This window comes from Manis javanica, chromosome 8 (genome assembly GCF_040802235.1).
Source record: "Manis javanica isolate MJ-LG chromosome 8, MJ_LKY, whole genome shotgun sequence".
Taxonomy (NCBI): Eukaryota; Metazoa; Chordata; class Mammalia; order Pholidota; family Manidae; genus Manis; species Manis javanica.
Genome location: NC_133163.1, coordinates 21,027,754 through 21,045,994, shown reverse-complemented (window position 1 = coordinate 21,045,994; position 18,241 = coordinate 21,027,754). Strand labels below are relative to the sequence as shown.

Below are 18,241 nucleotides of genomic sequence, written 5' to 3'. Positions count from 1 at the left end.
TTTTTCAAGAAAATAGTTGAAAGGCACACTGGGGACAGTGGTGTGTGTGTGTGTGTGTCCTGAAGAGATACCCTCAATGGGAGATTTTGAGAACAAAGATGTAATATTCTTAGTATGATGTACTGCAAGACCAAATCCTAGCCTGCAATTGATAGTTTTATTAGTTTTAAAATCTGTGAGACAAGGATCTGAAACAGTCCTGAGAAACAGCAGACCGCCATGCTATTAGCTTTTTAATTGAAGGAAGAGAGATTGTTCAATTGGCAGAGGGTACACCACACCCTGGCTCACACTAACAAGCAATTATGAATTTGCCATTACAAATGTATAAACAACTGGGAGGACAGAGCCCAACACCTCCTGTCTTTTGCAGCCTTATATATACGTGGAGGACCACAGTAGCATGGGCTAGGGCTGCGAAAGCCAGAAGTAACTAAATTTTTCTTTATAGATGCTGGAGCCACATAGGAGGGAAATGGTGTGTCAGCCCATTCTAAAAAATATTAACTGAAAGTTGAAACAACATCCTTTTCTGGTCGAGAATAAAGTTAAATGGCCCTTGTTTCTGTATACTTTTAAGGACCTTCAGAGTTAAATGCTGCATCACTTAATTCGTTATGAAGAACTACAGATAGTATAAACAAAACGTGAAACTGGAGAACCAAGAGCACCTACACATAAGTATTGGTAACTAAAGTTGAGGGGAATGAGTACCCCATCTTCTACTAGGTTTCTACCATCAGCTTATTTAAATAGTTCAAGGTATTTTTAGAGAAGAAAATTTCAGTGGTGTTTTTAATATGTTTCACTATCGAAAGAATCCAAAGTACAACAGCCTGGGCAGGTTCTCAAGTACTTCTTCCTTTTTTAAAAAATTCTCTTTTTAAGAGGCTGGTCTGAGTCATTAATAGGTATTCATCTGATTTAATGCTTACTCAATTTAGTTAACTATTGTACCAAATTGCCATGGGTTAGTCTCAATTCTCCTTAAGCCAGAAACATCTACATCCATGCCATGAAAAATCTTTAGCTTCGGGAACCACTGTCAAATACACGAGAGCTAATTGCTTTGTGGCTACATTCGCCGCGATGAGGTTTGCTGGCACTTCACCTGCGGGAGCAGAAGGGAACAGACCACTTGCAGGACACTCCTCCCCTCCCCCCAACTTCTTTCAGTTCTCAACCCACCACACTGAGAATTACATCACTGGTACTTTATAAAAGAGGCATAGTCCACTTACATTTGTTTCCCGTATGTATTGCAAGAAATACACCACGCCCAATTTGCAGAGTGCTAGGAAGACTGGTACTTGTGCATCTGGACTGGCTTCGGCTGCCATGTCATAAAAACGTTTTGCAAGGTGAATATCCTATAATATAGGTAATAAAACAAAATTTACCTCTCTTTAAAATAAAAATAATTATTATTTAGTTTATATATTTGGAAAATTTATTTTACCTTTCAAGTTTTCATTTTAAAATGTCCCTACCTAAAGAAAAAAAATCTAAGCTTTAATTTAAAGGGTAGTATTTCCTTAACTATCTGCTTAATTTTGAAAAAAAAAAAAAAGACTTAATTCATGTTCCTCCATCTGACACCCCATTTGCTGTGCAGATACATCTGTGCATAATACTGTCACTTGGAAATTCCCAGGGGTGACCTAAAATTCTCAAGTTAATTTTTTCCTACTTAAAACACCAGTCATTGTAAGCAATTTCTGGTTTATTTGGAGCTGCGACTTTGAAACTGGGGTAGATGTACTCAAGATTTCCCATGGGTACCTGCACAATGTTCAAGACCTTGCATGCTGTGTTGCCCTGTCTTGGACACCTTTCTTAAAGGCACAAACAAGTCATCATTAACTTTGTCCTAGATAGGAGTGTTTTGTATTAGACATATGTAGATGGGACGGTGGGCCACTATAAATTTTCATTTAACAACCTCACTTCTTCCATGCCCTGACTATTGTCAAAGAATGCCAACCTCCTAGGAAAGAATGTCAAGAGACATGGGAAAGAAAGGCTAAACATTAAAATGACTTTTTCCATATGTAAATATAGCAGTTACTTTCAGCAATTACCCTAAGCTTGTCCCTAGGGCATGTCATTGGCTACAAAGAAGAGTGCCTTCAAACAACAGTAAATGTATGGATAATGTCTTCGATTTAAAAAAATATATAACAAAAAATTTGGGGCTGCTGTTTTTCAAGATCATGGATCAAACTTTACGTGATAATGTGGACACTGTGTGAATCATCATTTAGCAATCACATCCTGACTTATTTGTTCCAATTATAACCAATCCCCATCTTATTTAATACTTAATATATTTCTGGCTATACTAAATGCTGAACGGATTTAGTTTTGAATAATATCAATGTCTTTTTCGCTAATAGGAAAAAAATGGGAAAAGGTGATCATGGTATGTTATAAAAACTAATGAAATAATTCCAGTTTATACATGATTGATTTACAAACTGAGAAAAGCACACTGATTTTGTCTTACAATGTATTATAAAAACAGTTTTACCACCTTCATTTTGGTTGCTTTTAGTAAGTTATTACTAAGTGCTATCTCATGAAAACCAAAAGTTATGTGTGGTATTTTTATTAGTCATCAAAAACATATTAAGTTTATTTGAATTAAAAATGAAATCAGACTGGAAGAAACTAAGTCTGATTTGGCTGACTGGTTTGACAATGAAGAAAGGTGTCAATAATTACTTTCAATTACATGGCAGAGATCTTCCATCAATTGTATGCACTCAGCCTGCAGTTCCAGAGGGTTGATAAAACTATATTCAACTATCTAATATAAAATATCAAAATTTACATATGGAATTAAATAAAACTAATATTAAAATATGATAAGATGAAAAGCATGTTGACAAAAAAAACAGTCCATCTGGAAAAATGAAATGAACAATTTTCTCTTAAGCACATTATAGGTCAACAAAGTGTCTGTAAGTGACAGAGTAAGGGGTATCATTTGAAAAAGCTTGGTAAAGTCTTATCTGAGAAAGTGAATGATTCCAATGATCAGGGAACACATCCTAGTTTCCAATTCTTTTCCTTCAACAAAAGGAGGACTTAACCAAGTTGGCACATGATATCATTAAAGATAATTTTTATGACAGATCGCTCTGATTTTTTGGCAGGTGTTATGGACTAAATGTGTCCCCTCCAAATCCAGATCTTGGAATCCTACTGCCTAATGTGATGGTTTTAGGAGGTGAGGTCTCTGAGATGTGATTAGGATCAGAAGAGGCCATAAGGGTAGAGCTCTTATGAATGGAATTAGCATCCTTAAAAGTTTTCTAAAGAGCCTGCTGCTGTCTTTTGCTCTTTCCTCATGTTAGGACAAAGCAAGATGACAGCTCTCTCTGACCCAGGAAGCAGGTCCTTACAGGACACCAAATCTGTCAGCACTTTGATCTTCAACTTCCCAGCTTCCAGAATTGAGTGAAATAAATTTGTTGTTTAAGCCACCCAGTTTACAGTATTCTAAGACAGCATACAACTCTAAAGCAGTTTAAATAATTAAGTGACTTTCCTATAATAAAATTTTCCACTTCCATGCACTGATTTTTGTGATATATTTAAAAAAAAATGGAATTAATGCTAAATTTAATTAATATTTAAGCTAATTAAAAAAATGCTCCATCTCATCAAAAGATGTGTTTTCCATAATTACCACAAAAGTAAAAACTTACCAAAATTTGTATCATGTTGATTTGATCAATACTGTATTAATTGACCAACTATGACTAATATCTCAAGAATCTGTCAACACTTAAGAGTCTATAATCAAAGGAAATAAAATACAGAATTTGAATTTATATATTTGTTTCAGATATGCATGAAAGAGAGATCAGTAAAATATATAAGCATTAAAAACATTTGTATATAATTTTGTAGGAATAATGAATTGAAAATGTAAGTTCAGGGAGAAAAGGAAAAGATAGCTTTCACTTAATGAATTTGCTGTAATATTTTTCAAAAATTAAGAATAGGGTCAAATTATTTTGATATTTAGAGTAATTTAGCATTTTATTTTTTTAAAAGTTAGTGTTTAAAATAGCTAGACTTTAGACCCTTTAAAACTTTGGATGAAAAACTTTAAATGTCAAAAATGTACAAGATGTGCAACTTTTCAAAATTCTTCTAAGGGTACACAGGCAAAAACTTAAGGCCATAGGATCTAAGGCACGTTAGACTTTATCAGGAAGATACAAGAATCAGAAATAAGTGTATCAGTAAAAAACATCCTACTCCATTTTACACTAATTTAGAACAGAACTTGGCTGAAGATGGCCAGGTAGTTTTCAAACAAAGAATTATTAATAGGTATAGCATTGCATTTCCATTTTAATGAATCGGTCTTTGGCTTAATATCCTAAATACACAGTGTGGATATTGATATGTATGTGTGTGCTCCAAGAGGCAAGGGCAGTCTTTTGAAATATTACAAAACTGTCTCATAACTTAGTATCTAAAATCTGAGCACATTCCAAAGAAAGCCTATTTTCTATAAAAATGTAGATGGTTCCCCCACATCACAATTATATCATCCAAACAGTTTTTTGAAGCCATGCTCACCTGTTTAATGCCTAGTCCTTTCTCATGCATGTATCCCAGATTAAACATAGCTTGTGCACTGTGTTGTTGCTCAGATGCTAGACGATAATGAATAAATGCGGTCTCGTAATCTACGTCAGTGCCAAATCCATAGAAATGGTAGTCTCCAAGTTTAATTCTAGCCACAGTGTAGCCTTAAAACAAAAGTTAAATGCAAAGAGAATTTTAATTTGTAGTACACACACTTTATAACAAATCCTTCAGCCTAACTATAAATAGAGTAAAAAATCTAAACACAAAGTTTTGTCTTTTGAAGAAGGCTTTGTAATAGTCAGGGAGAGGTTAAACAAGGTGGGTATACTCCCTATGTCACTAATAATACTCTTCAAGTTATCATGCTTTGACCCATCATGCCATTTACAGTTTAAATAGTTCTACTGGACCATCGTTTCAGGTTTAGAGAAGGGACAGGCTTGGAGAAAGAATGCTGAGAGGAGTATGTGAGAAAAAGAAATATTTGAACAAAGAAGAGTGGGAGAAGTTTAAAATCTTTTGGATTTTAGACTGATACTCTATTATGCATTCTACTGAATTCTAATTTTATATAATATACTGGCTCAAACTAAACACGAAAGAGTAAACCACAATATGACATAAATGTGATTCACAACAAATGGATGGAGCTAGAGGGTATTATGTTCAGTGAAACAAGTCAGGCAGAAAAAGACAAGTACCAAATGATTTCCCCCTCATTTGTGGAGTTCATCAACAAGGCAAAACTGAACGAACAAAATAGCAGCAGACTCACAGACTTCAAGAAGGGACTAGTGGTTACCAAATGGGAGGGGTGGGGGTAGGGGGATGAGGAGGGAGGGAGACAGGGGTTGTGGGGTATCATGATTGGTGCACATGGTGTATGTGGGGTCATAGGGAAGACAGTGAAGCTCACAGACAAATAGGGACTCTGTGGCATCTTATTACACTGATGGACAGTGACTGCAATGGGGTATGGGCGGGACTCGATAATAAGGGTGAATGTAATAACCACGTTGTTTTTCTTGTGAAATCTTCGTAAGAGTGTTTATCAATGATACCTTAAAAAAAAAAAAGACCTTGGAATTCAACTTAGAAACCCTGGAACTAGAACTTTCATTTTAAGAATAAATACTAATCATGCTGCAAAAAAAATAAGCAAATAATTAGTATCTCTGCTTAATTTTTCAAGTTGAAATACAGCTGATACACAAATTATTTCCAAGGGTGCAAGCACAGTGGTTCAAGAGTTACCCATATTACTGAATTCTCCCTCCCACTAGTACAGCTACTATCTGTCAACAAAGGAAGATGTTACAGAGTCAATGACTATATTCTCCATGCTGTACTACTATCCACATGACCAATCTACATTATGATTGAGAATTTTTGTGCCCCTTTGTCTCCTTCTACCCTCCCACCCCCATGGTAACCACCAGTTACTTCTATGAATCTACTGATATTTTTGTTCATTCTGTTTTGCTTTGTATTTATATTCCACAAATAAGTGAAATCGTATGGCATCTTTCTCTGCCTGGCTTATTTCTCTTAGCATAATACCCTCTAGATCCATCCATGTTGTTACAAGTGGCAGGATTTTTTTTATGGCTGAATAATATTCCATTGTGTTTATGTACCACATCTTTAACCATTCATTTATTGATATCCTGGCTATTGTGAATAATGCAGCAGTAAACATAGGGGTTCATATATCTTTCTGAATCAGAGATTTTGTTTTTTTCAGGTAAATTCCTTGAAGTGGAATCACTGGGTCAAATGGTTATTTTAGTTTTAGTAACTTTCATACTGCTTTCTACAGTGGCTGCACCAATTTACATTCCCACCAGCAGTGTAGGAGGGCTTTCATTTCTCCGTATCCTCACCAACACTTGTTTTTTGTCTTTTTGATAGTGGCCGTTCTAATTGCTGTGAGGTGGTATCTCACTGTGGTTTTGATTCACATTTCCCTGATGATTAGCAGTGTGGAGCATCTCTGTATTTCATCTTCGGAGAAATGTCTGTATAGGTCCTCTGCCCATTTTTTAGTCAGGTTATTTGTTTTTTTGGTGTTGAGGAATATGAACTTTTTATATGTTTTGGATGTTAACAACTTATCAGATATGTCGTTTATGAATATATTCTCCCTTACTAGAGGATGCCTTTTATTTTATTGATGGTATCCCTTGTTGTACAGAAGCTTTTCAGTTTGATGTAGTTCCACTTGTTCATTTTTGCTTCTGTTTCCCTTGCTCAAGGAGATAAGTTGCTCATGTTTACATTCAAGAGATTTTTGCCTATATTTTCTTCTAAGAGTTTTATGGTTTTACATTTTACATTCAGGTCTGATCCATTTTGCGTTTACTTTTGTGTATGGAGTTACGCAGTAATCCAATTTCATTCTCCTTCATGGAGCTATTCACTTTTGCCAACAACAGTTACTGAAGAGGCTTTCTTTCTCCCATTGTAAATCCATGGCTCCTCTATTGTATATTAATTGACCATATATGTGTGGGTTTATATCTGGACTCTCTATTCTGTTCCATTGATCTCTGGGTCTAGTCTTGTGCTAATACCGTATATTTTAATTACTATTGCTTTGCAGTATAGCTTGAAGTCACGGAGCATAATCCCCTCAGCTTTGTTCCTCTTTCTCAGAATTGCTTTGGCTATTCAGGGTCTTTTGGGGTTCCCTATCAATTTTAGAACTATTCGTTCTAGTTTACTGAAAAATGTTGCTGCAGTTTTGATAGGGATTGCACTGAACCTGTAAATTTCTTTGGGATGGCCATTTTGACAGTATTAATTCTTCCTATCATGAGCATGGGATAGATTTCCACTTATTTGTGTCTTCTTTAATTTCCCCCATTAATGTCATATAGTTTACAGAGTATAGGCTTTTCACTTCCTTGGTTAGGTTTATTCCTAGGTATTTTATTCTTACTGATGCAATTGTAAATTGAATTTTTTTCTGATCTCTCTACTAGTTCATTTTCAATATATAGGAATGCAACAGATTTCTGTGTATTTTGCATCCTGCAACTTTGCTGAATCCAGTTATTAGTTCTAGTATTTTTTTGGTGGAATCTTTAAGTTTTCTATGTATGTCATCTGCAAAAAGTGACAGCTTCACTTCTCCCTTACCAATTTGGAGGCCTTTTATCTCATTGTGTTGTCTGATTGCTGTGGCTAGGACCTTCACTACTCCGTTGAGTAAAAGTGGAGAGTGGACATCCTTGCCTTGTTCCTGGTCTCAGAGGAAAAGCTTTTAGCTTTTCATGATTCAGTATGATGTAGCTGTGGGTCTGTCATATGGCCTTTATTATGTTGAGGCACTTGTCCTCTATACCCATTCTGTAGAGAGTTTTTATCATGAATGGATGTTGAATTTGTCAAATGCTTTTTCAGCATCTATTGAGATGATCATGTGGTTTTTATCCTTTCTGTTGATGTGGTGAATGATACTGATTTACGAATATTAAACCATCTTTGTATCCCTGGAATAAATCCCACTGGATCATGACAGATGATCATTTAGATGTATTTTTCAGTTTGGTTTACTAATCTTTTGTTGAGAATTTTTGCATCTATGTTCATCTCTGCTTAATTTTAAAGTGATAACTGACAGGATTTAATCTTAATGGAAGTTTAAAAAAAACAAACAAACCCAAAAAACAATAAAGAAAGGTTCCTAGATGAAATCTTGTCCTAGAAACCAACCACTCACCTTGAGAGGCGGCCCTGTTCCAGTGTAGCAAAGCTCTGGGGTAAGTTTCATTCTCACCTACTATGGTTGCTTCTCCTACAGGGAAAGATGAAACACAAATAAGGCTCTTAAGGAAAGGCACTAGACTTTTTAGGCTTCATTTACAAACTAGGGTGGATAAGTGGTAAATAATTTAAGTAAGAACGGACATAAAATAAATATTAAATGAACAAGTAATGTACTGAAATTAAAAAGGTATTAGCATAAAACATGGAGTGCACAGGAACCCCTGCATTCAGTACACCACTATCAACAGAATCAGTAATGAGCCACCTCTAGGGATCTACATACTGCTGGAAAAACAATGTTTTCATATCTTCTGTACTTTGAAAAATGTATTCACTGAAAGCAATTAATTTTATGGTGAATGTCAAATCTATTCATACTGTCAACTTTAACTATAAAACTAACTTTGATGACTTAGTGGTCCAAAGTAAAGTATCTTAAGCATGTATGTTAAGTTCTGTTTGCAACAATAATGAAGTTTCCTCGCAGCCTTTCTTTTTTAAACAGGTTAACCTGACGTGAACCCTTGTATTCTGATCTCAAGGCAGGAATAAAATGAATCTCACTCTGGTCGAGAATGAAGGCCGCATTGCTCTGTGCCACCTCATAGCCCTGTTCAGCCAGCAGCAGGTACTGGATCACTGCGGCATTGTAGTCACCATCTTTATAGCTGTTATAGGCAGTCATGAGCCTCTCAGACCAACGGCCTCGTTCACATACGTTCTTAAACAGCTGTGAGAATAGTAAAGAAAAAAAATCAGTAATGAAGATATGCCAGAGAATTATTTTTGCACTTTGGCTACAAGTTGACTGTTAAGCTTGCTCTTTGAAGCTCTGGTAGTTTTATTAAAAATATATACAAATCTAGGAAAATTTATTTGAAGTTTTCACTTAGTCTTTACAACAGGTTAATGAAAATAAAAGCAAACAATTACATATCATTTACTCTGGCCAGGTACTGCTCTAGTAATTTATATACAGTATCTCACTTAATCATCGTGAGGGGACCATTCTATGCAGTCCTATTGGCAGCCCCATTTTACAAGTGAGGAAACTGAAGCATAGAGAGGTTTAGAAACTTTGCTAAGCATTAATCAATGTCACTCTCAAGTGCCCAATTATGGGAGCTGAGGAGGAGAAGTTCCAATTAGGAGATATTAGCATTCCCCTTTGTAACATTCATTCAACACAGTTTTTTGATGCTGGCTATTGTCTCAGATATTGTCTTAGGTGCCAGAGAGACTGCAAACAACAATATTTCCCCTTATAAATGCTGATTCTTATGGAGAGAGACAAATGAAATAAGTAAGTGTGATAGCAACACATAGAACCTCACAGTCTTCCCTCAGTGTATCAATGCAAGTAAGCTGAGTCTGTTTCTACTCCTGAAGAAATCATGCAAAGAAAACCAGAATTAAAATGGCAGACTTTCCCAGCAGGCAAATTAATTTCCTGTATACAAGTGGGTAGAAAGTCCTTACCTCCACTGCAGTGTGACAAGATCGCATCACACCTGTGCCACTGGCATGCATCTGGGCTAGGTTATAGAAAGCCAAGATATGGCCTCCCTGAGAAGCTAGATTAAAATACTTCAAGGCTTGTTTATAATCCCTCTTGACTCCAATGCCATCTGTAAGGAAAGGCACATGAAAGGTCAGGAGTAGTCTTAAATAAGATGTATCTGCTAGAGAAGCTTTACAGAGGAATAAAATGAAATGGAATTCAGAATTCTTGCTTAGGATAGATGTGATCCTTATTAATAAAGATTTGTATATTAACAGATTAATGTAATTTACAACGAGCAAATCACTGAATTGGAAGAACATTTATCATTCAGAATTTAATAGCTCTCATTTCTATATCATAGTGGCATCTAATGGAAAATAGGTTAATTTAGATTTTGGTGTATTCCCCACTAATTCCAATGTTACTTACTATAATACATAGAACCAAGCTGTAGCTGCCCATCCACCCAGCCTTGTTCAGCAGCTTTCTGGAAATACTTCAGTGCCAGATCATAATTCTGTAGAAAAAGAGGTTATGAGATCACATGATGAGAAAGCTCCAAAGGCTTATAATCTCCTAAGTTAGGAGATTCATTCACTAAAAAGAATTAATGAAGCACTACATAAACTATTCTCAAATAGCCATTAAATGGACTACCTTCTAATTTTTATAATATATTGATGGTAATATACTTTAAGTCATAAGGGGATTAATATTTGACACTGTGAAGAAAAGCAAACAGTTTTTGTATATCTACTCTACTTCTCAGAAAACATAAGTAACACCAGTGGAACACAAGGCCAAGATTTATTAAATAGTCATGTCTTTTCTATTACCAACAAATCCTTTTTAAACCTCAATTTTTCTAATATTAAGGAAAATTATTTTCTTATTTGTTCCTTCCCTGTGTAGTTTGTCAAACACTGCATGATTATTAGATTTCAAATATACATATCCATAGACAAAATTAAAACAAAGACCACTACTGAACTGTGGTGTCTTAAAATGGCTAAAAGAAATCAAAATGAGACCACATTACTGTCTTCTGTGTGTAGGGAATATCTATAGAATAAAATCCTAGACTTAGCTCTTAGTTTCAGGCCCAGATTAAAAGAACATATTGCTTGAAGAGAGCATTTAGAAGAGGACAGCCATGGGAATCCAGGGACATCCAACATGAGGAGTTAGCACATCAGAACGAGAAAACAACGGTACAGGAAAACCATGAGGGCTTGAGTCATAGAATTCCACAGAAGAAAGTTCAAGTGACACAGAACCAAACAAGTGTAACTGGACTTAGCTGACATGCAGGTTACTGGTGACTAGAATAGAAGCCTGACTGCTAAGAGCTAAACAGTGAACAGCAGCAGCGTATACAGTTCACTCTTTGGCTTTGCAGTGAAGGGCTGCAGAGAAGCAAGGAGGGCAAAGAGTAGAACTGAAAGCTTTTCTCCTCCTAAATGGGAGGGATTAACATCTTCTTAGGCTTGAGTGAAGAGTACCAAAGGATATGTTTAAGTCTTAGTGAGATCGAAGAGTAGGCAGGGTAGAGAGTACAGGTGGAAGAATGAGAAATGGCTTCACACCTTCAAGAGGAGCTGCCAGAGGCAGAACCATTGTAAGGCAGCTGGTACGGCAGGAATAGGGTGAGGAATGGTAGGGAACCAACCTCGGAGCTTTGGTTACAATGAAATGGCCTCCCCTAGACTAACTGGAAGCTAGTTAAAGAATATTTCCCTGCCTCACCAGCTATTAAAGTTAGAATGTTAGATAGAAAACTTACAACTTGAACTCCTCTCCCGTAGAGATAAGCCATTCCAAGCCCACTTTGTCCAACCGGGTTGCCCTGTAAACCAGAGACAATGAGTGAAAGGATTCATTAAAAAATATGCAATAAATCACTACGAAAGAAAGAATTTACAAACATATTCAAAACATGTCTTAGCACTTTTCAAATCAAAACAAAATTTTCTCCTCATCAGGGCTAAACATAATACTGACTTTTAGAGATTTGGGGCGTTCTTAGTAATTTGCTAAAAAAGAGTACATTGTAAATTCATTTAGAATTTTCGTGACTTTATGACCATCGCTCCATGAATTTATGATATAACACATGACCAACACATTTAATCTTTTTAAAATTAAAGGTAGATCGCTTTTTCTTTTTTTTGGTAGTTTTCACTGGTAATCTCCCTCCCTAGTAAAGAAGATGCCATCGGGTAGAGTTACCAGCCACATAACAATAGAATACTGGGATCAGCTGGCAATGATGCTTAAGGTTACTGGAGTTCTGTGGAGCGATGAAAATCACTGTTTTGATACCTACAGAGAAAAATGTAGAATTCACCTAGACTTGGAGAGGCAGATGCCATCTTTAAAGAAGTGTCACAGAGTTCCTTTGGGAAATACTCAACTGCCATTTAGAACTACAATAACATGTAGTTGGCAAGAGGTATGTACGTACAATGGAGGCATACAGGGTCTTAATATTCATATGTAGTTTTCTCTGGGATAAAGAAAGCCTAAATTATATAGTATGGTTGCCAGTTATATATTATATATTATAGAAAGCCTAAATTATATATTATGGTTGTCAATTATTCAAGTTTTAGGACTCAAGTTGTAATATAAATACGGTAAATTATATAATTCTTAATTTCATTACTAAAATCAGTATTTCTTTGATCAGAAAACTTCCCATTTAAAATGAAACAGACTTAATATTCAATGATCTAATCTCTAAAAAAATTGCTTTCTTATTAGGAAGTTTTCCAGTCAATTTATTCACATGAATCATATTTATGTAAGTACTTTCAATCGCTTATGGCATGAGCTGATTACAATTAACCCTTCAATGTAATAGACTTATTATTAAAATAATAGTAATATGGTACATTTCAATACACTGAGTCATGAGGTCTTACCATGTCAGCAGCTTTCTTAAAGTAGTGAAGAGCTGTCTCATTACTCTGAGGTACAATATCACTTCCCTCTGAATACATCTGGAAAACACATCCCGATTTTATTAAGAGCTATAACCTGCTCTCCAATTATATTTTTCTATCTCATCTCATTCTGGTTTTTAAATCTCATGAAACCTTACAACAAAGTTTAAAGTTCTCAAAGGATATCAGAATTAAGCAAAATCTTAGAATTAAACCTTTTATATCATATATATCCTATGTCATATCAAATTTATGACTTATCTATAAACATGAACGTATAAGATCAGTGCATAGATCACTCTCAAGAGGAGAAATCTCTAATCTTTTTGCTCACTCTATTCCAGGGCAATCGAATAGTGGATAAATCACTTGGAATCAGTACTTAAATGAGCAAAAGGAGAGCTGCTAGCACTGCTCACTTTCCTCTCTCCTATACCGCTACTTTCCCCAGGACAAGATTAAGGGTAGGTCTTAAGTTCAGAAAAAGAAAAAAACTAAACGGTTATTTAAAAAAGTTTCTAAGCACTGAATGAGTAGAGTATCAAGTATGGCACCTGACAATAAGGCCAAGAGGAAGAAGAACAGAATGACCAGTACTGTTTTTATCCATGTACTTACCAAGGAAACAACAAAGGAAATAGGGATAGGGTTCATTAGGAACTCAGAAGAATTGAAAGGACTGGAGTGAAAAGTTCTTTAATGCTTAACAAGAACAGCTGCGGAATACAAACTTCTATACTGTAATAGTTGCAATTTCTAAATGTAAAGTTCTCAGGCCCCAATTACCTAGTTGTGGTCATGTGGCAAATACTGATTAAAATTTTCTATTTGTAAAAATCTTTGAGATATATTCTATTGGAGCCTTATGGTTACAGATGAAAATACCCACTGGTTTACACTGTGGTTACAGATGAAAATACCCATTGTTTTACACTGTGTTTGTTTTCAAAATAATGAAAGAGAAGTTTTGAGATTGTGCCATGGCATATGGAATGTAGTCATTATGTCTCTACACTTACAGATCTCCTTGCTTGAGGAAAAAACTACACTGGGAGCTGGGTGATGAGACAATTAAAGATCTGCAGACAGATTCCAACAAACTGTAATTGCCTCTATTCAGCATGGAATAAAGCAGGCAAATATGACAAACTTAGCAAAAAACTGCACAGCATAAAAAATAAATTCTCATTATTGTGTATGATACACAAAAAGTAGGCGCTCAGACAGGGATAGCTAATTCCAATAGTGAATTAAGATACTGATGAGTACATTCTTTGTTACAGTTATCTAAGAAAATGCCTCAAAATAATACTTACCTTTAGGTATAATAAAATCCTTGCATTGGAAATTTTATTTCCAGTTTATTTTTAGTAAACTGTAGATTCTGAAAACAGTATGAGCTCACTATGCAACTACATCTACTACGTAACACATTCACAGGATGTACAGTACCTTTCCCAAGAAGGCCATAGCATGTGAATTGCCAGCATTAGCTGCTAAATTGAAGTAGTCAAATGCTCTCTGTGAGAAAGAAATTAAAAGAATTCGTTTTTAATAGAATTTGCCTTTGGCTTTTAGCCAAAATGGTTACTTCAGGAACATTTAAAACATCTTGTTATATTGCAGTATCTCACCTGAAGTAAATGGTAATATGACATCTATTCGTTGCTCAAGGTACCCACCCCACGTCCCCATCCCTTTCATATCCAATCCATCACTACGTCCTGTTACTTTTACCATCAAACACATCTTGAATCCATCTATTATCCCCCACTACCACAATTCTAGTCTAAGCTACATTTTTCTCTTACCTGAACTTCTGGACTCTCTCCTCCCTAATTTCCCTGCTTTTATTCTTGGGGTCACCCAAAGCAACTGTTCCACGTACTGGTCCTTACAGCTTCTTGTAGCTTTGCAGGGAATAAATATACTGATGCGACCAGACACTGCTTATATCAGTACTACTTCCTCTTGCTCTCTGTACTCTGGGTAAACCAGCCATGTTTCTTTCTGCCTCAGGACTATAAACATACTATTCTTTTTGCCTTACAATAACCTTCTTTCAGGCTCAATTTACATTTCATCGATTTCTCCCCAGAGACAACTGCCATCTCTCACTCATTAACTTGTTATTGGACTCTTTAATTCTCCTTTGTAACGATCACAATTTATTACATACTTGTTGGTATGATCATTTTAAAAATACTGAATTAAGCTTGAAGCACTGTTAAGGACAAGGACCACAGCTATTGTATCTAGCATTGCATACTGAATGCCTAACAGTGAATAGGCACAAAATAGTAGGTATATTAAAATACTTGTTGAATTAATGTAATTACATAATTAGGAACTCTTTTTGTTCCTTCTGTGAAGCTGGTGAAATAATTTATCACTGTGTAGTTGCTTTGTAGGTAGGCAGCATAAGCCAGCAAGAATATTCCCAAACTTACTGTATAAAAGTTATATAGTAAACTTTTACCCAGAACTTTGTTCTCTCACCTGACATTTTAATTAACCAGTTCATCGGATGCTTCACTGGCCTAACATACACTTTAATGACCTAAAGACAATGAAAGTTGTCAAAATGCTGTGTGAATAAAAAAGCATAGATATTTGATAAGGTTTTAGTAATAAGTGTATTTTGTTATAATCTAATTCTTCAAGTTGGTGGGATACAGTATATGAAATAATCTTAATTAGAATATTTAACTGGTATGGTAGGAAAACAGAGTTTTATTGGTCTGGCAAACATTTATTGGGAACTTACTATGCATTGGGTACTGTCAGGTGCTGGGAATAAAGTAGCAAATAAGGCAGATACAGTCCACACTCTTTTGGACCTTATGTTCTAGCAGAGGAAACAACTTGATTACTAATTTGCAACGGACACAGGCCACGACGATTAGAGATCTTCAAAAATTGTATCTGTGGTACATAACCTATTTCTGGTTTGGGGTGAGGAGTCCATGGAGATACATTAGGGAAAGAGATACTGGACTTGCATTCTGGAGAGTGAGTAGGAATTAGCTATATGAAGAAAGGAGGTGGGGTAATATTCACTCTGGATAGAGGGACTAGCAGTCCAGAATTCCTGAGACAGGGGAGTTCCTGATATTTTCAAACATGTGAGAAAAGGTCTGTGCATCCGTGACTCAGACAGCAAGGGACTGGTGAGGTAGAGAGTCTGTAAAAGGCCTTGGAGGTTGTGTTAAAGGTTTTTGTCTTTAAGCTACTGGAAGTCATGGACTGCTCAAGAGTTTTAAGAGAATCACATGATCAGATGTGTGGTGTACAAAGATAGGTTGTTGCTTAGGGAATGCAAGCAGTAGATGATTCCCACAAGTGATACAGTGTACTGATGGGAAGAGTGGAAGAGGGGAGTGATAATTAGGACACAGAGCAGACTGGATATAGATCTGTTACAGTTGCATGCTCCTAATTTCTCACAAACTTAAGAATGAGTTTTCCTCAGTTCTATGAAGTACTTTCTAATAGAAGTTTTAAGACAGACTTCTATCACATAAAAAACCAAGACACTGAATGTGTATTTCTAGCAATACTGAGAACAAGGGTTTAGAATTAATAAAACCTTTTCCACCACTATGAAGTATAACCACATTTTTATTCTTCAGCTTCCTGAACAGTTAGGTAGAACTTGGAAGTTCATTTATGAAGACTGTCTAAGTAACAAAACCTGCTACTGTCACTGACTTGGCAAGAAATGCATCTGGAGCACCACTGCTCTCTGCAACCTGAAATGCGGAACCCTAGGGGCAGGAAATTACCTGATGGTTTTGTTCTACTCCACGCCCTCCATGCAGATGCAGCTGTCCCAGACCAACCTGAAAGTTAACAAAAATGAGACAAAAGTAAATGATAGCATCTGGTGTATAAATCAGAACAAAAAATCAATTGATCATAAACAAGGTTTCTGCTGGTAACTCAAAAAAATCAGATTCAGTCTTAACTCCTAAAGATACTACTATTCTACTTTAACTTACATTTTTTAGAAACTAAAAATATCTGCTTTTAATTACAAGATATCTTTCTGAAATGGAGGTGAAATAAAGTAATTTTTAGACAGACTAAAACTGAATTTGTCACTGATGAACATACTCTAAAGGAAATACTAATACATGTTTTCAGGAAGAAGAAAAACTATCCTGGGGAGATGCGGTAAGAAATAAAGAGCAATGGAAAGGTAAATTTGTGAGTAAATATAAATTACATGGACTACTTAGAAGAATAATACCTTGTGGGGTTCAAAAATATGTAGAATTAAAACATAGGTGGAGTACGTTAAGTTACACATTGTCCAGGAAATGGTAAAAGTGCTCATTCACACTAGATCTCAGATAAAAGAGTAGTAAAAGAATTTCTAACCACTCTCCTGGTAGAGAGGAAGAGACAGAGTAGTAAAAAAACACTCAAACCAAAAGAGGGCAGGAAAGGAGAGAAAAGGGAATATGGGAAAGCACAATAAAAGAAATCAAGTAAGGCATAAAATGTAAACCCAAATACATCACTAATACTCCATTTAAAAGACTGTCAGAATGCATAATAAAAACACAACTTATGATGCTTACAAGCAACATACCTTAAACATAAGAAGGCTGAACATACAAATGGGGAAGATATTTCACATAAATACTACCCAAAAGAAAGCAGCACAGCTATGCTAATACCAGGAAAATTATAATTTAAAGCAAAAAAAACATTTTTAGAGATAAAAGAGGACATTTCATGATATAGAAGTTAGTTCAACAGAAAGCTAATGTTAAATCTGTATGCATTCATGTGCATGGCCTAAAATATATAAATGAAAACTGACAGAACTAAAAGGAGAAAGAGAGAAATCATATTCAGAGTGGAAGAGTTAAACAGTATTGTCTCACCAATGGACAGAAAAAGCAGACAAATACAGTGAGGATTCAGAAGATTTGAACAATAGGATTAAGAAAAATCACTCAATTGAGACATATAGAACACTACACTCACACAGTAGAATTCATATTCTCTTAGTATGCAGAATATTTGCCCAAACTGACCATGAGATGGGTCATTAGCAATTATCAAGAAATCACAAACAACTGAAATCATACAAAGCATATTCTGACCACAGCGGATTAAGCTAGAAATCAACAAAAAGAAAGGTAGTAGCAAATCCCCATGTATGTGGAAGCTAAACAATTCACCAAATTACATATGGGTCAAAAGAAATCAACAATGAAAATCAGACCTTAATACAAAAATGTGGCAGTCGGGGATTAAATATGGCAGTGTGAGAGGAGAGACAGAGGCTTCCTCCTAAAACTGGATACAAGTAGAAAATATAGATGGCGCAACTAATCCTGAGAGTGCAACAGGAAAGAGGATGGCGTCAGACTGCACACACCTGGAGAAAAGAGCA

General features: G+C 35.7%; 1 protein-coding gene across 1 annotated transcript in view; it reads right to left on the bottom strand.

Annotated features, from left to right (window-relative positions):
- The window catches only part of SEL1L (SEL1L adaptor subunit of SYVN1 ubiquitin ligase), a 62,996-nt gene that overhangs the window by 4,385 nt on the left and 40,370 nt on the right, over nucleotides 1–18,241 (bottom strand). The window contains exons 11-20 of the mRNA XM_037017726.2: nucleotides 16,617–16,673; nucleotides 14,284–14,352; nucleotides 12,811–12,888; nucleotides 11,670–11,732; nucleotides 10,316–10,403; nucleotides 9,862–10,010; nucleotides 8,947–9,112; nucleotides 8,336–8,410; nucleotides 4,600–4,772; nucleotides 1,242–1,370 (exon numbers count right to left, since the gene is read on the bottom strand). Of these exons, the coding sequence (XP_036873621.2) occupies nucleotides 1,242–1,370; nucleotides 4,600–4,772; nucleotides 8,336–8,410; nucleotides 8,947–9,112; nucleotides 9,862–10,010; nucleotides 10,316–10,403; nucleotides 11,670–11,732; nucleotides 12,811–12,888; nucleotides 14,284–14,352; nucleotides 16,617–16,673 (1,047 nt within the window). The remainder of the gene's footprint in view (nucleotides 1–1,241; nucleotides 1,371–4,599; nucleotides 4,773–8,335; nucleotides 8,411–8,946; nucleotides 9,113–9,861; nucleotides 10,011–10,315; nucleotides 10,404–11,669; nucleotides 11,733–12,810; nucleotides 12,889–14,283; nucleotides 14,353–16,616; nucleotides 16,674–18,241) is intronic.